The sequence below is a fragment of the Ovis aries genome, chromosome 15 (assembly GCF_016772045.2).
Source record: "Ovis aries strain OAR_USU_Benz2616 breed Rambouillet chromosome 15, ARS-UI_Ramb_v3.0, whole genome shotgun sequence".
Classification (NCBI taxonomy): domain Eukaryota; kingdom Metazoa; phylum Chordata; class Mammalia; order Artiodactyla; family Bovidae; genus Ovis; species Ovis aries.
In genome coordinates this window covers 15,086,023-15,108,731 of record NC_056068.1, presented here as the reverse complement: position 1 = coordinate 15,108,731, position 22,709 = coordinate 15,086,023, and the positions used below count along the sequence as shown (strand labels likewise).

The 22,709-nt window shown below is 38.0% G+C and overlaps 1 protein-coding gene and 1 long non-coding RNA gene across 7 annotated transcripts; one reads left to right on the top strand and one right to left on the bottom strand.

Moving 5' to 3' along the window:
• Positions 1 to 6,540: 6,540 nt before the first annotated feature.
• Positions 6,541 to 15,006, bottom strand: CWC15 (CWC15 spliceosome associated protein homolog). Of its 6 annotated transcripts, none has more exons than XM_012095364.5 (7): positions 14,406 to 15,006; positions 13,483 to 13,636; positions 12,731 to 12,843; positions 12,043 to 12,131; positions 10,862 to 10,975; positions 8,021 to 8,139; positions 6,541 to 6,993 (listed from the first exon to the last, which is right to left on the bottom strand). In XM_012095364.5, the coding sequence occupies exons 2-7, from the start codon at positions 13,611 to 13,613 to the stop codon at positions 6,864 to 6,866; spliced, it is 696 nt and encodes a 231-aa protein (XP_011950754.1). In that variant the 5' UTR covers positions 13,614 to 13,636; positions 14,406 to 15,006; the 3' UTR covers positions 6,541 to 6,863. The 6 variants fall into 6 exon arrangements, with proteins under 6 accessions (XP_011950754.1, XP_014956372.1, XP_042088807.1 ...); XM_015100886.3 differs by having other exon boundaries at positions 13,483 to 13,621; XM_042232873.1 differs by having other exon boundaries at positions 14,857 to 15,006.
• LOC132657808 (uncharacterized) lies at positions 14,741 to 22,443 on the top strand. The gene is made up of 2 exons (XR_009596489.1): positions 14,741 to 15,110; positions 15,268 to 22,443. It is a non-coding gene; the product is annotated as an uncharacterized LOC132657808 (long non-coding RNA).
• The last annotated feature ends 266 nt before the right edge of the window (positions 22,444 to 22,709 follow it).

Genomic DNA, 22,709 nt, shown 5'->3' with positions numbered 1-22,709 from the left:
GTAGAATAAAGCTAGACGTCTACATATGGGACTCAGATATGTTACCCCTCACTCATCCTTTCCTAGGAAGTTATTTCAGGATGTACTCCATGAAAAAAAAAAGGGGGCACAAATTAAGAAGGAAGTAGACGTGGGACACTGAAAATAGGGGACTCTATCTGGGAAAGAATGAAAAGCTGCCTATAATTACACTCATGGTGGGACTACTATGCCATCTGGAAGGCTCTGGGAAAGAGAGAGAGAACTTGACTGCTTTTCTCATATAATGAAATATTTTTTAAAAATGTAGACAATAGAGAAGAAAAGAAAGTCACTGTGAAACTCTAAGAAAACAAAAATACTAAATAAGAAAATTCAATAATATTGGCATTTTAAGTTCTTTGAGCTACCAAATCTTTTAAAGTAATTAATTCAGCTTTTTACAAAATGTTTCCTGCTTTCAGTGTCATTCATAGAAAGTCCAGCTCAACTCAAACACATATTTTAGCCATGTTTTTCACCCATACATTTATTTAGTTTTTTCCTTTAAATCTTTAAACCGCATGAAATCTATCCTGGAGGACTTGTGAAGCAGCTATTAGGGGAACAGCTCTGTGCTGGCCCCCAGGACAGCACACGTCTTCCCTCCATTAAGACGCCTAGGCAAGTCTTAAATGCAGCTGATCTGTATCCTGGCAGAAAGTCTTGGGAGCCTGAGTTGCTACAAGGTTATTTATCACCCGATTCTCTGTCTTTTAAGGGGTGCTTCCCATGGCCAGTTCTGATGAGGCCTGAGGCTTTCTGCCTCACCTCCCTATAGCACAGCTGGAAGCTCTGAAACAAAATGTGACTGACTTGGCTTCTCTGCACCAAGGTATCTGGCTTTAGTGTTGCCGTCACCTGGTCCCTTTTGTTTCAGGGTTTCCCTGCACAAGGGGCCCAGAGGGCTTGCACCCTTGGCTACTTCCTTCCACTGACTTTGAAAGTACTAAACTATCTGAATCTAAAAAGGGCTTCTTTCTCTACTGGCTGAGTGTGTCTGTCTTCCTCTGGCCTTGTGCTTGACACTGGCGTGTATTTTCTACCTAATTTATTCATTAACTCGACAGAGACCGTTTAGTGAATAGTTCATTCTTTCTTCACTGATTGTTTTTTGAAATATAGTTGATTTACAATACTGTGTTAGTTTCAGGTATATAGCAAAGTGATTCAGCTATATTAATACACATACATATATCTATTATTTTTCAAATTCTTATCTATTACAGGATATTGAATATGGCTTCCTGTGCTATACAGTAGGTCTTTGTTGGTTATCTACTTTATATATTGTAGTGTGTATATGTTAATCCCAAACTCCTAATTTATCCCTTCCCTACTCTTTCCCCTTTAGTAATCCTAAACTTTTCTATGTCTGTGAGTCTATTTCTGTTTTGTAAATAAGTTCATTTGTATCTTTTTTTTTCGATTCCACATATGTGATAGCATGTTATATGGCATTTGTGATTCTCTGAATTATTTCACTTAGTACTGATGATCTCTGGGTCTGTCCATATTGCTGCAAGTGACTCCACTGATTTTCTGGTTAAAATTTTTTTAATCTACAAAATTATTTTAGGTACCTCCTTTGTGTTCGGACTTCTTATTATGTTCAATTTTTTTTTTTCCCATCTCTCTATTCTGTTGTCAGCACCACATTAATTTTCGTAAATGTCTAATACATTAAAAAAATGTTTATCTATTTTTAATTAATTGATGATTGCTTTACCATATTGGTTTGATTTCTGTCATACATCAACATGAATTAACCGTGAGTGTACACATGTCCCCTCCCTCTTGAATCTTCCTCCCAACTCCCACCCATCCCCACCCCTCTAGACTATCACAGGGCCCCAGTTTGAGTTCCCTGAGTCATACAGCAAATTCCCATTGGCTGTGTGTTTACATACGTTGATGTATGTGCCTCTATGCTGCTCTCTCTGTTCATCTCTCGCTCTCCGTTTTCTCCCCCACCCTTGTCTATAAGTCTCTTCTCTGTCTGCATCTCCACTGCTGTTCTGCGAACATGTTCATCAGTACCATCCTTCTAGATTCCATATATATGCATTAATATATGGTATTTGTTTTTCTCTTTCTGACTTACTTCATTCTGTATACTAGGCACTAGGTTCATCCACCTCATTAGACCTGACTCAAATGTGTTCCTTTTTATGACCGAGTAGTATTCCATTGGGCATATGTACACAGCTTCTTTATCCATTCCTCTGCTGATGGACCTCTACGTGGCTTCCATGTCCTAGTTATTGTAAACAGTGCTGCAATGAACACTGGGGTACATGTGTCTTTTTCTGTTTTGGTTTCTTTGTACATTTTTTTTTAATTGGTGGGGAAAATCCCTCTCACTATATTTCCTTGCCAGATTTTTTCCTGGCTATTCTTACAAACTTATTTTAACAGAAAAATGTTAAGCAATTTAGTCAAAATATCAATTAAAAATATCCCAACTTCCTGAAATTTCATAAAATTTGTTAGGGGTTGGAGAATTTGTATCTTCTATTATTGAGTCATCCCACCCAGGACTATATATTTTGCTACATTGATTGTATTTTATTAATGCCCTGCAGTAGAATATACCCACATTTCCTATTAGGTTTATGACTATATGTTTTACATTTTCTGCAGCTATCTTGACAGAGATAATTTTCCAGCATTTTCCTCATTGTTTGTCAAAGGCTTTAAATAGGAAAGTGGCAAGGGAGCAGCTCTTCCGGGGCTGGAGGGAGGCAGGGAGCCTGGTCTGTAGGGCCCACCGCCCAGGGCTCGAGCTTCGATGCTCTGTGAGCTTTGCCACTTCTGTTATCTCAGTTTTTTCCTCATTCACAGCTTTTTCTTCCACTGGGGCTTGTTTGAAGTCAAGGCTTCCAGAGAGTGACTCAACGCCCAGGGCTGATTTAACCTACACTCTGGAAATAGGCCTCTGAGGCCAACAGTTAGACTTTCAAGGTTATGTGAGCCTTGAGGAAATTTCAGGACGACATGAGAACCCTTCCCTGTGACAAAGTCACAGGTTGTAACTGATTCACTTTGCTATACACCTGAAACTAACACAGCTTTGTAAGTCATATATGTTTCAATTCCAAAAAATAAAAAAGATAAACCTCTATTTCACTTGAGTTTCTATTAGTTACTTTCTAAAAAAAATGTTCTTTATTTGGCTATCCTGGGTCTTAGTTGTGGCATGCAGGTTCTAGTTCCTTGACCAGGGATTGAACCTGGACGCCTTGCTTTGGGAGCACATAGTGTTACAACTGGACCACCAGGGAAGTCCCTAGTGGGTTTTTAATCCTAGTAACCAAGCAAAACCAATCAATCCCTGTTGAGGCCATACTTATAACCCAAGGTAAACTCTGAAGGGTTGAGAGGGTGCTCAGTCACATCCGACTCTTTATGACCCCATGGACTGTAGCCTGCCAGGCTCCTCTGTCCATGGGATTATTCCTGCAGGAATACTGGAGTAGGTTGTCATTTCCTTCTCCTGAGGATCTTCTTGACCCCAAGATCAAACCCACATCTTCTGAGTCTCCTGAACTAGCAGGTGGATTATTTACCACTAGCACCACCTAGAAAGCCCTCTGAAGGAATTGCTGCTGCTGCTAAGTCACTCCAGTCATGTCCTACTCTGTGCGACCCCAAAGACGGCAGCCTACTGGGCTCTGCCGTCCCTGGGGGTCTCCAGGCAAGAACACGGGAGTGGGTTGCCATTTCCTTCTCCAGTGCATGAAAGGAAAAGTGAAAGCGAAGTCATGCAGTCGTGTCCGACTCTTAGTGACCCCATGGACTGCAGCTTGCCAGGCTCCTCTGTCCATGGGATTTTCCAGGCGAGAGTACCGCAGTGGGTTGCCATTGCTTTCTCCACTGAAGCAATTGGGAACCTCTTCAAAACCGTAGGAAAAGGAAGTGGCAACCCACTCCAGTGTTCTTGCCTGGAGAATCCCATGGACAAAGGAGCCTGGTGGGCTACAGTACATGGGTCACAAAGAATCGGACACGAATGAGTGACTAACACACACACACACACATTTTTGTGATAGAACATACAGCAGGCATTCACTTTTTGGCAGCCCATGCTATGCGCTAGAAGAGGCAGGTAGAAAGAAAACATGGGTGAAACCCCTACTATATATCTGCCAGGTACTCAACCTTAAATTGATTCCCATCAAACCCCCTTACTCATCACCCTGGTTACTGCTGTTTCATAGGTGAGAAATGTCAGAAGGGCTATTTCACACAAAGAGGAAGTCAAGCATAGCAGTTAAGAGGTGTGGTTTAGTTGCTAAGTTGTGTCCAACTCTTGCGATCCCATGGACTGTAGCCTGCCAGGTTCCCCTGTCCATGGGATTCTCCAGGCATGAACACTGGAGTGGGTTGCCATTTCCTTCTCCAAGCAGTTAAGAGGATGGGCTGCAAATAGACACTGCAAGGTCTGAATCTTGGCCTTACTCTCTTAAAGATTTATGACTTGGTTTTTAAATTTCTCTTATGAACTTCAATTTCCTTGTTTATAAAACACAGAAAATGACACCTGCCTTACAGGGAGCAGTGTTGATTACATGCATGTAGCACATTTGGAAATGTTAGCTAGTTCGCTTTAGTGGAACCCAAGGTGACAGAGTTGGGCTTCACATTCAGGTCCATCTTGCTTCCAAGTCCTGGCTCCTGGCGGGATTAGACGGTTTCCTCAGCCACACCTATGCAAGATGTGTTGCAAGGAGAACGTTAGGCATTTTTGCTAGGAAGGCTGATACTGGCTTTATAAATCTGAAAGCTGAAACTGTACAATTTATATGTGTCCTTGATCTATGACCAGTTACATAATGTTGTCTCACATTGGAAAATATTAGGAAAATGGATAAAGAAATCATTGAAATTAGTTTTACTCTGATTCTTCCTGAATCTATTGGGCTCCAATAGGTTATCTGAAGTAACTGGATCTCAGAATAAGAGTGCACCTAAATTGGGCCCTTGGGTGTGAGTTTTAAGCCCTTTATATATTTAAAAGTTTTATTATGATTAACTTTGCTACTTCTTTTCCTCAAGACTTTACCCATAATCCTAAGAACTAGTTTTGGAAATCTAAATAATGCCTCTCACTTCTGTAAGCACATTTTCACATAGTTTTAGGCACTCAAATGTGTCCCACCATGTATTAATACTGATCCAATCACTCAGCCTGAATTTCCTTAGCTTTGAATAACCCAGTATTTTCTATGTAAATATTGCTATGAAGAAAATTGAAAATGAATGTGAAGGCACTTTAGAAATTGAATGTTGGAGATAAAAACATTTCAGTATTATGAAAGGCTTTTAAAAAACTAGTCAAGGGACTTCCCTGGTGGTTCAGTGGTTAAGACTCCGTGTTCCCAATGCAAGGGGCCCAGGTTGATCCCCGGTCAGGGAACTAGATCCCACAACTAGGACCCAGCACAGCCAAATTAAAAAACAAACAAAAACACTTGTCAAAGTATTCAAACATCAATGTAAATTGCTCAGTTGGGAAAAAACCAAAAACACAGGGCATAAACTTGATCAAGACCTGGGCTGTAATTCCAGTTCTCCTCTGGACTCAGGTTAACCTGTGTCCAAGCTTCTGCCCTGGTGGCTCAGTCAGTAAAGCGTCTGCCTGCAATTTGGGAGACCCAGGTTCAATTCCTGGGTCGGGAAAATCCCCCGGAGAAGGAAATGGCAATCCACTCCAGCAGTCTTGCCTGAAAAATCCCATGGACAGAGGAGTCTGATAGGCTACAGTCCATGGGGTCACAGAGTTGGACACAACTGAGCGACTTCACTTTCACTTTGTGGACTCAGGTTAACCTGTGTCCAAGCTCCTGCTGAGGATCCTAGAGAAGGGAGTTTAAATAAATGCCAGTGATAAAGAACAAGTTATTTTTGCTTTAAAGGTTTTACCTTTAACCCTACCAAGCTCAACATCATTTACAATGGAGGAATCCTATGAATGGGTCTCTATCTGTAAAAGATTCAATTCCCAGTCTTACATTTTCTATCAAAATGATAACCTTAAAAATCCTAGCCAAGGTTTAGGGAAACTTCATTTCCCAGTTGTGTAAACACTTCCACTTCCTGTATCCATATCCTCATATTTCCAAAGGTTTTATTTCATATATTGTTTGATGTTAAACTCCCCCAGGCTTTGCATCTAGTGAGTGTCAGTGAGCACTCTCTCTCACTCAAGCGAAACATGGCAGCTGAGTATCCAGGACACAGGTGAATGCCACACGCTTCCTGGGCACACTTAAGAACCTCTTTATTGTCTGGGCTGAGAGAAAAGAAAGGGGCAATGCCAAAGTGAGAGGTACCCCACGCTCCCTCACACACGCACTCAGGGTGCTTTCTGCTTGACAACACTCCTCTGTACCAACAGTGGTCCAAAATGGAATCCCTTTAATCTTTCATCACACTTTTCAAAAGATGGAGGAGATGTGATGAATTAACTGACTTGAGATATGAGGAGAAAAAGTTTACAAAGAAATCCAACACACAGAAGAAAATATGCAATGTTTTACTAGCTGCATACATTTCAACAAACAAGTTGGGGACACAGATTTGGCTATTTATTAAAAATATTTATTACAAGGTTTCTTTTCCTATATTTAAGAGAAAACACATGACTGGAAATATTGAGATGGAAACTGGGTTAAACCAATTCCCAAGTCCTTATCAAGTAATTAATCAATAAAGGAAAAGATACTTTGGAACTAAAAATTAGGGAAGCCTATACACAATTTAGATAGGGGTGGGAGAGAAAAATCAAAATGAAGTCAGATCGTTTACATTTTATAGCCTTCAATTCAGCACATAAAACTGTACTATTTAATGTATTTCTCCATGAACTTTTTGTGAAATTCAGATCGAAGCGTATCATTTACAAATCTTTTGTCTTTCTTCTGATCATCTACACCTTTTGCACAGTTCTTGAAGACAACGTCATCATCCCACCTGAAAGAAAAAAAATAGAACAATCTTACAATACCTGTATCAATGTGAACGACAAAGCTTCCTCATGCTCAACATGCACATCACTTGATGCTGCGATTATACCCAAAAGAACAAGTAATTTTTAAGAGGCAGTTGGCTTGCTTTTTTAACAGGAAGAGTAATCGCTATTTTAGAATACACACAACATTCCTGTTATTCTTCCAGTATAAAAAACTTTGAGTTAAAAAAGCAGAAGTTGCATAAATATTCAATGTTTTCAGGTCTAAAACAAAGCGGCAGCACTTGGTACTACCCTGATTAGTATTAGGTCTCAAGGATAACTGGGCAAGTCACTATAATTAGATTATGAGTTTTAAGGATTTTATATATACTCTGTAACCATTTAACACGGTAGGACAAAAGAAGGAATTATTAGGGTATAATAATTAAGGCTCATATGTTGGCCCACATCTACATTAACCACAAGGCAAGAGCAGCTGAAGAGCTTAGGGCAGAACTCTAGTTAAGATTCTCTTGGTTGGCTTTCATAATGTATAAACTTAAAGAAGAAAAAAAAAAAACAACAGGCAGCCCAGGATGGGCTTAAATACATGTTTTAGAGAAAATAAAGACTACTATTTCAAAATATCATCTAGCATATACAACACAAACTCATATGTGCAATATATGAGTTCTCATAAATATATATCAAATGAAAGGCTATACAATGTGTGTGAGTGTGGATGTATGCATGTCAGAGGAAACTGCATGTGGAAAATCAGCAAAGAACATGGGCATCTTTGAAAAGTGTTTTAAGTCATCACTGGTGCAGTGCAGAGAAATGTGAAAAGCTGAGCAGAGCTAGGTCAAACGTGATCTGCATATTAAGAGATGTTTCAACCTCCAAACATTTCTGTCTGTACCAAACAAGGAAGAACCACCATATAGTTTAATACAACCAAAAAACTACACATACAACTTATATTTTATATATAATCTGTACTGTATACATATATATATAATCTCCAACTTATTTACTGTACAATACCTTCTTTTAACTTTGAAGTTGGCCTGAGGCTGGGATGGGCCAGTGAGATTAAGAAGAGGGTTTCCACTCAGAATGTTTTCCATACGAATCCTTTCTTCTTCAGCTTTTTGTTCTTGTTCCTGTCAACAATATGGAAGATTCATAAGTAAAAGATTCATTTACTTATATTAACTCTGGTGTCAATCTTATTATTATAACTCATATTTTAAAAGACTGTCAGGATTTTTAGAGGGAGATGGGATAAGCATCAAGATAGCATTGTTTTTGTTTTTAAAAATATACCAAAAAAGTCCTACTGAAATAATTTGGCACTTTTATTATAAATATTTCATGTTTGTTATTCATTAGTCTCTTTCTGACTTTGAAATTCTTGAGTTGCATGTTTATTTAAACATATTTTCTTTCTCGAATTACATACAAAATTACATAACTGCTTAGAGTATATCAGTAAACATTCTAATCATTTAAGAACATGTTTAAACATCAAAAAGACACATGAGGCAAAGCAATTTATCTCAATTTCTAAAGAAGGGTTAATATAGCAGATTATAAATAATCTTTTGACTCAGTAACAATGTAAACTAGCATCTCTAGGACTTGTGACAAGTTATTATTAACCAAGAACAATTTCCTATTATTTCTTTTAGAGTTACTGGTTGACTGCCACACATAGCACTGGGGAAAAAAGGTGCCAACTCTTTCCATACTCAAGTACCAGGTACACTGTTTCATGACCATAGGTATATAGGAATGGACAGCCTGTGGTTTACTCAAATCCAACCATCCTGTTTCGTAAATAAATTTTACTGGAACAGTCTCATTCATTTATTTATGTTTCCTATGGCTGCTTATCCTACAATCAGCTGAGTTGAAAAGTTGCGACAGAGGCTATGTGGTCTGCAAGCCTAATACAGTTATTATCTAGTCTCTTGCCTGGAAAATCCCATGGACAGAGGAGCCTGGTGGGCTGCCGTCCATGGGGTCGTGAAGAGTTGGACACGACTGAGCGACTTCACTTTCACTTTTCAGTTTCATGCACTGGAGAAGGAAACGGCAACCCACTCCAGTGTTCTTGCCTGGAGAATCCCAGGGACAGGGTAGCCTGGGGGGCTGCCGTCTACGGGGTTGCACAGAATCAGACACGACTGAAGCTCCTTAGCAGTAGCAGCAGCAGTCCCTTATAGAAAGTTTCCCAGCCCCTAACATAGGCTGACTGGTCTGAAATGTTTTGAAACACCTCAGCCACTAGAGGTGCCACTAGAAAGCGAGACAGGGAAAAGTCAGCCACTAGAAAGCAAGACAGGGAAATAGGTACAAAACTGTCATGTGACTCCAAAAAACACCAACACGTTTGTACAAAGAAATCAGATGCATGTTACAAAATTGCCAAGAATTTCTGTCTGAAATGTTTATGCTCCAAATGCATTTAATTGTCTCTTTCTGTATCCACAGCTGTTAGGAAGGCCAAAAGAATCTGGAATAGAATAACTGCCCTCTTGTGGTGTGCAGATGTAGGAATGGTCCGACACTTCTACTGGAGTTTTGCTATCCCCTACCAAATTTTGACGCGAATTGTATCTTTAATGTTTTTATTCTTCCAATCTGAATTCTAGCTGTCTTCAAAGCCTATCCCCAATTCTACTTCTTTTCTCAATTCTTCCCTGGCCGTTCTGACCCACATGAATTCTACCTCCCTAAGTTCCAAGCATTAACCTACATCAGTCTTTTTCCTTTTTTTAAACAGAACAATTCTTGGTTCAAATAAAATCTTACTCAGAAGCCCACTTAATAAAAAAAAATTTCCTCTATTCTGGTTGAAAGTGGAGGCAGATAGATCTACTTGAGGGTCCCACAGTGTGCCAAATTCAACATGTTCCAAACATAACTCATCATTTCTTTTCTCTCCACTGAAGCATGCCCATCCTCTGTGTTCCCTGAATTAGTGCATGGCACTCACACAGACCCAGGAACTGTTATAGCTAATCGGTCACTCTTCTTTGGTCAATTTTATCTCCCTGATAGTTAACGTCTCTCAAATTCAACTCCTAGCATGCAAGAGTCTCGTCACAGGATATGAGGATTATTGAAACAGCCCTCTAACCAGTTCTTCCTTGCATCCTCCACACTTTGGCCAGAGTAATCTTTCTAAAATGCACCCCCAACCTTACCATCTCCTGCTGAAATCGACTAATTCTGCATATCCTTTGGAACAGAGTTCAAACTCCTTTAGCATTGGTCTAGAAATGGTCAGTGCACTCACTCACTCTTGCTTCCTAAGTTTTCTCTCTTATTGTTACTACTATGGGTAATTATGTAATAAAGGTACACAGGACCATGGATCCTATTTAATTTATCTGTCTCTGAGTTAGACACTCTTTCCTTCCAAATGGAGAGACTGTGGGGACTCAGAAAAGCTAGGTTACATAAAATTTACTGACAGCCTCAGCAAGTACCTGGAAAGAAGGCTGGGGCAGAAGACAAGGACAGAGGTAAAGATGGCTTCATTCTATCTGTGGGTTCTTCCTAGGTAATGACTACATCTAGTCATCTTTGATTCTCCTGACACTTGACAGACATTGACTAAATGTCTGTTGAACAAATAAATGAGTGAAGAATAACTTAATGATTAGGCCTAAAGCATGTTTGAACCATTTCAAAAGAATTTTTAACGTAACTAGGAGACTTAGGCTGTCACTGAATTTACCAGATTTATGGACCTACAGGTGCTGTAGTATCTAGACCTGGCAAGGATGATTCCTCATATAAGGTGCTACTACTTAAAAACATTTCTACTGTAGTTTATGTGAGAAGACGTAAAAACATTTAATATGTTGGTTTTACCTTCCTGGCCTGCTCTTCAGCTCTTTCTTTTTTGATTTTTTCCAGCTCTGCAAGAAGAGCTGCAGTATCGTCATCATCACTCTCCTCTTCAAAATCTTCATCTTCATCCTCCTCCTAAAAAAGAAAGGTGAGGTTAGACATAAGGCATAAGTCGTATGTTTTCCATAAAAATGGCACTTATCGAATCTTTGGAGCAGGAAATTTCCCTGGGAAAGACAGATGTAGCTAAATACAATTAGAATCAGCAACCAAACAAAAAGTAAAATAAAACCTCACAAGTAGCTTATGACTACTTACTAAAATGTATTTTAAAATGTTTTTTAAACATTATAGCAGCAAATAGTATCTTTCAAATTTACATGAACAAGTAAGAATTTATATATGAAAATATTTGTAAAACTAGAAAAAGAACATTTTACAGTGATACACACTAACTACATTCTTTGAGGGTCAAAATAGTTTTATATTGCTCAAAACAACTAGGAAATAAGGATAATTGAAAGTACAAAAAAGGGTGTTAAATTCTCAGAGTAAAATAATTTCAAATGAATAATCATTAAATGTAACTTAAAACTGAGTTCCTTGTATGAATTACTATGCTAATTTTTAAATTAGTCTATCAATTCTAGAATTACTAACATATATGCTTAATTAGACGCTACCCTTGAAGACTTTTCCCTGTACATAGAAAACTGCAAACCTGGTAGGACCTAAATTTGAATGTTAATGAAAGTGCCAATCCTTAAAAGCCTTCCACTTAGATCACATGTCTCTCTAAACACAGAGGGAGCAATTATGCCCACTGAACATGTGGAAGGGGCATCACTGGTTGAGAATACAGAAAGGTCCCTACGTTCACTGGAGGGGATGCTATCGATGAAGAGCCCAGTCTGAAGAGGCAGAGCTATCCAATTTCCATGGTTTAATACCAGGAATTATTTTTTAGGGAAGCACACCTTTCTGGCTCTCCAGAGATCAAACTTGAAATGTGATTAACAAGATAATGCTTTCTTTGTTTTAAAATAGACTATAAAGTTTAGCACTCAAGTCAGAGCTGTAACTGAATAACAGTACGTAAATACAAATACAAACTGCTTCTTAAAGCTAAAAGAATAAAAAAGTATTTCAGAAAAATGGTAAGTAAATTACTACATGGAGGTAAGAGGAAGAAGTAAACATACATCTGTTAGTGGATCGTCTGCATCAAGGTTGGCAGCAGGAATCTGGTCCAACCGAGGCTTCTTTGACACTGAAGAGGAGGTTGTATGTTCTGGCAGAAAACAAACAATAGTTAACTCACTGAATCAAATCCTGCATTTCTTGTAACATTTTAGGGACTTGTGGGCACCAAGAGCTTAGGTCTTAAACATGACAGTAGGGACTATAACAACAGTGGCAGGCAAGTAAGTCCTTGACAAATACCTGCCGAATGAGTTAACAAAAGTATTGATTTTATTATGGAAACTGTAGCCTCAGGAAACTTAGGATACAGTTTACACATGCTAGAAATAAAAATGGAAGAATTTCATAGACAGAAACCATGGGGCCTTAAAAAGTCTGGCTGCTGTAAATAGTCAAAAACTCCTTAATCTGAATTGAAATAACAGTTGCTAAATATCCCCTAGCTCTTTCTAAAACAGAGGCATAATAAGATGAAATTGGTATCAACTTCATTATCATCTCTAATCCAATCCAATATAATCTAATCCAATCAATCCAATCCAATCTAATCTTTCAAGAAACTGCTATAGCTCTCACCCCACATTTAAAAGCAAACAAACAAAAATAATAATCCATTCCTATTACCACATGAAAGAAAAACTACTGTCAACATAATGTTATGAGAGATGTCTAAGGTAGTATTGGTACCTCGGGTTGGCCGATCTCTGTTTTTTTCTCTTGCAGCAGCTCTCTCTCTCTCCTCCAACTCTCTCCTGAAGTCACGGTTTCGAACTTCTTCAGGGGCATCCTGAGTGGTCTGTCTAAAGTAGAAACAAGACAAGGCAAAGTTACTTCTAAAAAACACACGGCTGTAGTAATGGAAGACAATTCAAGAAACACAACTTCAGCCTGAGTCCTAAAGCAGAAAACTCCACTAGGGGATAAACAAAATCATCAGTCTAATCCAAAAGTTACTAAGAGGCATCCTGTGATGTCTAAAACCTCACACTAAATCAACATACTTTTAAGAACCTCAAACTAAATCAACAACCTTTAAGAACCTCAAACTAAATCAACATACTTTCCCATAGTAAGGCAGCAGGTTGATCAAAACGCTTATACTTTTTGTTAGTATGCTAACTCAGGGCTTGTTACAGCAACACTTTTAATCTCATACTGATTTGTATTGATAGTGCTTGCTCCTCCTGACAGAATGTATTATTAGTCATTGTTCAATCTACATATAGAAATTCCTGGTTAACTGGAATTTCTGCTTAAGGAATATCTGGTAGCACTTTAAAATCATGGAGCATAATTCTGGGTGTCTGAAACACTACTACATTCTACTCCTATGAAAACAGATAACTTGAGTGATAGTAACCCCAACATGCTACCTCATGACCACATCATTTAACAGACTTGGTCTTGCTTGTGAAACAAAAACTAAAAGGCTTCATTACCTATATTTTATCTTTGTATGAGAGGGTAGGTCTCTGCTTGAATACTGCTTTGAGAGTTGGCTCAAATCACCCTCACCTTTTCCTCTTCCACCTCTTGCAGGTTCAAAAGTTGGCCGAGCTGCTGTTGTCATCTTTTATGCTTTGAAGAAAAACACTGTCAAGTTATTTTCAATATGACAAACTCTCATTTTGAAAAGCATTAATCTATAGCCATCCTTGTGAAATAATTTCCCTAGCTCATTCCCTCAAACATCTGTGACCCCTGGCAAGCCACCAAGTTTAAGTTTCTGTCATCTGTGAAATGGGGATATTCCTCAAAAGGTTATTAAATCAGGAGACGTGACATATCAAAACCTTTATAAAATACAGTACAGCCATGTCTGAATTTAAAACATCTCCACTCAACCTCACGCCACCGGACTCCTTACTCCCATTTCATCTAAACCTCACACAGCAGAACAGGCTAACAACTACAAAAGCAAAGACATCTTAAAAAAAAAATCACTGACAAAGTTACTGAGTGTTCTAGTAAAAAAAGTGTGTTAAGCTTCAATGACAGTTACATAGGCAAATATCTCCAACAATCTTTTGTTGATCAAATTTCCTCCAGTAGCAGCCAACATAATATAAATTAGATCTTTTCCAAGTTACAATTTAAGAAATGCTGGAAACACAAGAGCCCACCCTCAAAGGACTGTAATAACCAAAAATTAGGGACCCGTTTGTGGTTACTGAAACATCCTCAAGCGTCAGAGAAGCAAGTGTCAGGGAAAAACTGGGGGAAATGATATACTTCTCTAGATTTTCCGGGGAAAAAAAAAGGGAGAGGGATGTATCCAGAGAGACAGAAACAGGGTTTCAGGTCTCTGGGGAGCATCGCCGCCTCCCCCCCAAAACAGTCATCCCTGGGGCGGGGAGTTCACCTCCGGGCTGTCGCAGGGAACTCGCTGACTCTTCACCCCTATCCCAGGGGGCGAGGGGCGGCCCTCTGCCGAGATGCCTTGGCGCTGCGCTCTCGGGAGCCGATCGGAGACCAGGGACACGCTCGCTAGGCGCGGAGCCCCACCACCAGTTCGCAGCTCCACCGCCTCCTCCGCATTTACGGGCTCTCTGACTCCGCCCCCAGCTTCCCCTTCCGGCCCCACCGACAGATGGCTCTCCGGTCTGCAGCTCCTGGGCCTCCGCGGCCTAAACCCGGTTAGCTGACTCCGCCCCCAGCTGCCCCTTCCGGCCCCGCCCACAGGCCGCTTTCCCCGTCAGGCCCCTGTGGGGACCGCTCAGTCAGCACTGGATTCTCTGCCTCCGCCCCCAACTACCCCTTTCCGGCCCCACCCACACTAGGCTTTCCTCGTCTGGCGCCTCCAGGGCCCGCACCGAGTTCTCTGCCTCCGCCGCCAACTGCCCCTTACGGTCCAACCCACAGTCTGCTTTCCTCTTGCCGCTCACTTTGGCCGAACTCCAACGCCGCTACCTCCGGAGATCATACAGACGCCATCTTGACTCTCCGCTCCCAGAAACCTCTGCACCCGCGGCCCAAAAAAAAAAAAAAAAAAAATCCCAAGACCCGGAAGCAAACCCCAAGCTCGTCAGGCGCCCGCGGAGGCAAGGACCAGTCAGCGGAGACCAAGGTGGAAGTCGAAGTGACGACGCACGGGGCGGGGCTTAAACGGCCCAGGGGGCGGGCATTTGAAATCAGTGCTTTAGAGTAGACCCTGAACGTTGTTGTGTAGCTTCGAGAGTCAATTAATGTGTGTTCCGTCTTTTCCTTTTCCGACCCCCTCCCAGATTCCTTCATTCCGGTACTGCGTAAACGAAGAGCCCCGAGTAGCCGACACCAAGTCCCCGGCTAGCGAGAGAGCATAGAAAAGGATTACACCAAACTGTTTAAATCCAACGGCTCCTGCTTCCTTACTCCTGAGCTAGACCCAACAAGCCTAGAGAGTTGGGCTACGGAAAGTAGTATTTGCATTTAATTGGATATGAAGAAAGAACAAATATGTACGGGGGCAACCACGATCTTTATAAAGGTACCATTCCTGCAAAAATATTAGTCTTCACAACGAAGGTTGTATTCGTAACGTTCGTTAAAATATTTACTTTTTATAAAAGCCTAAGTTCTAGTGGGAGGGGAGGTGTCACTGTCGAGATTCATTTATATACTAACAGACATTGAACGTTTAGAACGGTGGCCCAACTGCCAGGAGCCCTAGATGCAGTTACTATTGTAAGATGGCTACTCATGCGTTAGGGAAAGTTTTCATAAGGTAACGAACAGGAAAATTAAAAAATCACCAATCGTCCTAACTCCTTCCCCCACCAAAAGCCCTCTGGGAGCATGGATTTTGTTTGCCTTTCCAGTTCAACTTGGTATCTAATCACATAATCCTTGGCCACAGTAGATGCTCAGTAGATATTTGTTAAACAAATGAAAATTGAACTCCCCCCACCTTAGTTTCAAATGTAAAGAGCTCATAACATCGAACAGAAAAAAGCTTTCCCCACCAACGCCCCCAGAACTCCTTGAACGTTAAATGAAACAAAGCATAGAAAAAGTCCCTTCCCTCATAAAATTCAAATTGCTAATCTTGATTTTTCTTACCAAAGGTATTAATTACTCTCCTAATCTGCCACATCTCAGTAAAGGACACTACTACCATCAGGCTAGTTACTCAAACCAGAATCCCAGCGCTCCTCTTAAATCCCTTTCCCTTCACTTTTCTCATCTAGTTTACTTGCAAGTCTTCCCAATTCTACTTTCAGCATATACCCCAAATTTCATTCCACTGCCTTAGTCCAAGCCAGCATCATTTTCTACCTGGATTGTAATTGTCCCCTAATGATCTTCTTGCTCCCACTTTTCTCCCACAGTTAACTTTGCCTGTAAAAGTGAGAGTGATCTTTTAAAATCGTGAACCAAGTAGTGTTACTCTCCTGAATAAAAATTCACTGCACTTAGAATAAAAATCAAATTTCTTAATGTGACCTGACCTGAGTTCTTAGGGTTTGGTTCCTACCTACCTCCCTGGCTTCACTTCTGATCATCATCCTACACACTAAGCTCTAGCCGCAGGCAACCCTGCATGTCTGTTTCACAAACTAGATTTCTTTGCACCAGCGTTTCTCTGTCCTGTGTGCGTCAGCATTACCGTTCTTCAAGTCTCAACTCAAAGACGACCTCCTCAGGTTTCCCCTGACATCTGCTTTTACACCCGCATCCCTCTAGTACACAAATAGCATCGCATCACCCTATGTTATTTTATCATAGTACTAAACACTTCCGAATTTATTGTTTCATTATTTCCTTTTTTCTTGTCTGAGAAGCTGCATAGCAAAGTCATTAAGAGAAAGGAACCTATAGCCAGCCTGTTTTGGTTCTGAAATCTAGGTCTGCCCTTTCCTAACTGTAACTTCAGGCAAGATATTTACCCTTTCTGTGCCCTCAGTTTCCTCATGTATTAAATGGGAATAATTCTAGTTTCCACCTCATGATGTTACAAGAATTAAGTGAATTAATACTAGTGCTTAAAATTCTCAGCAAACAATATTTGCTAAACAAATGTTAATTATTATTATTAACATTTTTATTATTATTGTCTATCTTCCTGTATTAGAACATAAGTTCCAGGAAAGCAGAAAGCTTGTCTCTATTGTTCACTGGTGTATCCTCTGCATATAGAACAGTGCTTGGCACATAATAGGTGCTGAGTAAGTATCTGTTGAATGAATGAATGATTAACGCACTATGAAGTGGAGGAATGACGTAAATGGCAAGGTGGTGACACAAATCTAGAAAACATTCCTGGTTTTTTATTAATATATTCCAACTTATCAGCCCCGAGTCAGTCACCTGGATTCATTTGTCTCCCATTCAACCACATAATCTTTTGGTCGCCAACCATGATTATATAACCACCCCTGTAGTTTCATTAACACCAACTTACAATATAATTAGCCCACAAAATTAAAAGCTTTAGTTTAAATGGTCTGAAAGTATTAATAAGGAAAAGAAACTTAAAAAGTTTGCTTAAATAATTTTAAAGTATTAGTGAAAAGCCAAAACTCTAAAATTTTTTTATTGAAATGACTTGAAAATATTAGATAAAGTAAGATTAACTTAAAAACCTAATTCACCCATTCAGCTGGCAAAAAGCATACATAGCCAAGAATCCTCATTTTGAACCCATTTCCGCAAAAATTTAGGTGAGTCCTTTATTCTACCCAGCAATCCTCTTACATTCTCCTACTTGCTTATTTTCCCACTCTACAATATTATAATTTGCCACATTGCCCTTCAAATCTACTCGACAACTATTCCACCCATCTCTCCCTTATTTTGTTTCCCAGGAATGGATAATCATCTGACTTCCCTGAGGAAATAGAAGCTCTTTTTCTCAGAGGACTCCTCATCTCTCCCCAGCAGATGTACTGAGCTGCTTTTGACTGTGTCCTTACATTGAGCTTTCCATGTATTAGAAGAGGTGAACACACTGTTAGGGAACCCTAATCCTCTCCCTTGTGCTCTGGGTCCAGATCCCTGCAGCCTTCCCTAAAACAGTGCCTGGCACCAATAGGTGCACATAAATATTTTCCAAATGAATGAATGAGTGAATGCAGGAGAGAGTGAGTGAACAAGTTTTAACAGGAAAAAATAATCACATTTTGCTGCAAAAAATTATTAATCTTTATATGTCCTTATACTTTAAAGGAGAAAAAAGTAATTTTTATTCTGCTAGTCTGAAATCCAAGTTTAAAGTGAAGATACACCAAGACCCAAAAAGATGTTCTTTTTAGGAAAGAATCTCTAAATGAAAAATCAAGTGATTAACAGGCTCTATAAGTACTATCAGAATTTTAATTCAATCAGCCCACCTCTAATTGGATCACAGATCTAATTCAATCAAACTTACCTTCTCTTCCTCAATTCTAGTAAACCCTCTCATTTACAAAGTTACCAGCCCACAAAGTGAAACTTTTGCTTGAAAATGAAGGGAAAAAACCTAGCGGTCACAAGTTAGAAATCACATTTCAAAAATAAAAATATCAATGTAATAATATCAAAAATTTTAAAAATCACATTTAAAAAATAAAGTAATATAAATAATCTGAAAATGGCTGATTTTATAAAAAGGTATTGCTCTAACCTGTTTTGAAAAGTGAAGGGAATAGAAAAATAAGCTTCCTTTCTATCAACAAAATCCTGTTTTTAAATGCAGATGCTTTGGATACCAGAGAGATGCTTTCCCAGCAGTAACCTCAAGATGAAATTTGCTGATGATCCAGACTAGATTACTGTACCATATTATAGTTGAATCACCTCTTACTTAATCTGAGCACTTTGCTGCTTCACTAGCTAGCCAGTCTGTTATTAATTAAACAATTAAAAACAAACATTAAGAAACAGTCAAACAACTAAAATATATAAAATAAAGGCTAGAAAAAGATATGCCAGGCAAATTCTAAGCAACAATAATAAAGAGCTTTATGTAGCAATATTAATTATAAAAAGTATTCTTCAGTATAGCATTAAGAAGGACACTTACATGGACAGCATATTGCATCACAGATATCTAAGATATTAACAAATTAACGTTGATACACAGAAGACTGTAGAATGTATGCTTATTGCATTTATATATGCATATGTATTTTTATATTGCATATATATTTATATATAAAATCCTTTAACCAAAAAAAAGAATATACATTCTTTTTGATAAACAATGAATATGTACAAAATTTAATTAAGTATAAAGTCCCTGAATAAATTTCAATAAATGCCTGTGTATTATCTTTAAATGATAGTATTTAATCTTGCCAGTTTTTAAACTTTATGTAAATGAATCATATATGTTCTTTGGTGTTTTGTTCCTTAATGTCTATTATGTGTAGCTGTGATATATAGAATTTCACTGCATAAAAATGCATCCTATAACTTATTTTAATGGTTATGTTTTCAGTGTATTATAAATAATGCCACCTTGAACATTCTTGGAAATGTGCAGAGCTGTATGTGTATACTTTTCATATATATATAATCCCGTCATCAAGATAAGAATTCTCCTTGTCCCATAATCCCACTTGATACTGTACACTTGATATTGGCCAGCTTTTCAATTTTAGCTCATCTGGTGAATGCATAGTGATATCTTACTGGGGTCTTAATTTGCATTTCCTTGAGTACTAATTACCTTTCATATGTTTATTGTTCATTTGGATTTCTTTTGAGGTGTCTGTTCAGTCTGTTGAAATGTTTTTTTCCTATTGATTTTTGTGAGTTCTTAATACTTTGGGCAACAGTTCTCTGTCACTTATTTGTGTTGTACATAAATTTTTCATTCTTTTTCACAAGGAGCTTTATGTAGCAGTATTATCAAAAGCATTTGTTAAGTAGTAAAGCATTAAGAAGGACACAAAGATAGGCATCTTACTGCATCACAGAAATCCAGTAGGAAATTAACTCCAAATTAACATTGATACACAGAAACAATATGTGTATAGACATTTATGTGTATTGCATTTGGCTTTTTGGTATATTTTAACATATAAAAATTAATACCAGGGCAGTTCAATTTATTAATTTTTTTTCCTTTTTGTTTAGTGCATGGTATTTCTTTGTTAAAAAATTCTTCCCTACTTTGAGATTACATTGATATTCCCAGATATTATCTTCTGAAAATTTTATACTTGGGCCTTTCACAGTTCTACCAGGAATTCATTTTTGTATATGGTATAATAGAAGAGTCTTAGAATTTGATAAAGCAAGTCTTCTCACCTTGTCCTTCTTTTATGAGCGCTTTGCTGTTCTCTGCCTTTTGCACTTTAAGTTGTCTTATTCTATGAAAATACTTTTGGGATTTTGATTGGGATAATGTTGGATCTGTAGATAAGTTTAAAACCTGATGTTTACAAAATTGAGTCTTCAAATCTATTATCAGGTTATGTCTTTTCCATTTATTTAAGTCTTCTTTAAGTTCCCTTAAGTAAATCTATATTATCTTCATAGAAGTCTTGCAAATTTTTGTTAGCTTTAGCCTTAGATACTGTTTAATTTTTAATGCTATTGTAAATACCATCTTTCTTAAATTTTAGTTGTCTAATTGTTAGTTGCTGGTATATATAAAGATAATTGTTTTTATATTATTGCTGTTTTAAATTCAGAGACTGTTCTAAGCTGTTTTATTAAGATAGTTCATTCATAGATCTTTTGGATTTTTTACATGCACAGTCATTTCTAGGAATAACAACAGCTTTGTTTCTCCGCCTCCCCCCTTCCCTTTTTTTCCTTGCTTTCTTACATCGCATATGACATCCAGGACATACTGAGTAAAAGAGGTGGTCACAGGCATCCTTGTCTTTTTCCTGCTTTGAAAGAGAAAACTTTGAACTTTTAATTACTGAGTGTGATGTTTACTGAAGGTTTGGGGTAGATGTACTTTATTCAGTTAGAAATTTCCCTACAATTTATAGTTTGCTAAATGAATGGCAGAGTTTATCAAATACTTCTCTGCACCTAATAAGATTATTTTTTAATCTTAGTGTGTGTTATTATATTAATTTAAGTATCAACTAACCTTGCATTCCTGGAATCAACCCACCTTGGTCATGATGAATATATTATAGGGATCCGTTTACTCAGTTTGTATTTAGGACTTTTGCATCTATGCTCATCAGTGAGATTAGCCTTTTATTTTCCTTTCTCATAATGTCCTTGTTGGAGACATGTACATACAGTTTGTATCATAAGATTTGTTGGGAAATAGTCTTTTTCTATTCTTCAGGAAAATTTGTCTAAGATCACAATTACTTCTTCTTTGAATATTTGGTAAAAGTTGGTGGTGTAGCCATTTAGAGTATAGAGTTTTCTTTGGGAAAAGAGTTTTGATTACTGCTTCAGTTTCCTTGCTGGTTATGGATATACTCAGTATTCTGTTGCTTTTTGTGTCAATTTTGCTATTTATATTTTTATAGGAATTTTTTTATCTGAATTTTAAAATATGTTGGCTTAAAGTTGTTTTTACTGTCTTTATTTTCTTTTTTATGTCTGCAGCATCTATAGAGATGACTTCTTTGTCTTTCCTAATATTCATTATTTGTGCCTTCTGTTTCTGGTCCTTACCGTTTTCACCAGGGGTTTGTTGTTTTTATTAGACTTTTCACAGAAAAACTAGCATTGGTTTGTTCATCTTCTTTATATTGGTTTTCTCTTTCATCAATTTCTGGTCTTATTTTTACTATTTCCTTTGTTCTACTTTCTTTGCTATACTTCTGACTTTCTGCAGTGGATTCTGAGTTCATTTAATTTTCCAGTCTTTTTTCTTTTCTTATAGTGAAGTCGCTCAATCATGAAGTCGCTCAATCATGTCCAACTCTTTGCGACCCCATGGACTGTATAGCCTACCAGGCTCCTCTGTCTATGGGATTTTCCAGGCAATAGTCCTGGAGTGGATTGCCATTTCCTTCTCCAGGGCATCTTTCCAACCCAGGGATCGAACCCAGGTCTCCCGCATTGTAGACAGACACTTTACCGTCTGAGCCACCAAGCCTATAAATCTTCCTTTTAATACTGTTCACTAGTATCCCTGTAGATTTTAAATGTAGGATATTCATTTCTTTAGGATTTCATTTACTTTAAAGTATTTTTAAATTTTATTTATTTCTTTATGATTACAAGTTTTATTTAGAAATGTATTTTTAATTTTACAAAATACAGAGCTTTTGCTATCATTTTAATATTAATTTTTAACTTTATTGTTTTGTAGTCAGAGGACACGTTCTGCCTACTTTGACATTTGTTAAAACTTGTTTTATGGACAGAGCTTTATAGTCAATTTTGCAAAATTTCCATAGTACTCAAAAAAATCATATTCTGCAATTTGGAAGACAATATAGATCCCTACCGCCAACAAAAATGTTCTAAATGGTTGAAACAAATAAATATGAAAAAGAGAAACTAAAATAAAATCTTTGTTACTCCAAAATAAGTGAATACTTTAACAAGATATAAGGGAACAAACCATAATGGAAAATAGTAATAAATTAGGCTACATTTAAATTTTGAAATCACCTGAAAAATACACCATAAACAGATTGAAATGGAGGTGGTGCCTAGGATAAGATATTTCAAATCATACAATAGACACAGAATTAGTATCTCAAACATTTAAAACATTTAAAGAACTTTTACAAATCATTAAAGGAAAACACTGAAAAATGGCCAAAGGATATAA

Bases quoted from the DNA above. Each gene is read 5' to 3' on its own strand.
- CWC15 (XM_012095364.5), bottom strand. From the start codon at position 13,613: ATGACAACAGCAGCTCGGCCAACTTTTGAACCTGCAAGAGGTGGAAGA. The intron at 12,844-13,482 runs GTAATGAAGCCT...TTTCTACTTTAG, and splicing joins CATACAAAGATAAAATATAG to ACAGACCACTCAGGATGCCC. The intron at 8,140-10,861 runs GTAAAACCAACA...TATTGTTGACAG, and splicing joins CTGAAGAGCAGGCCAGGAAG to GAACAAGAACAAAAAGCTGA.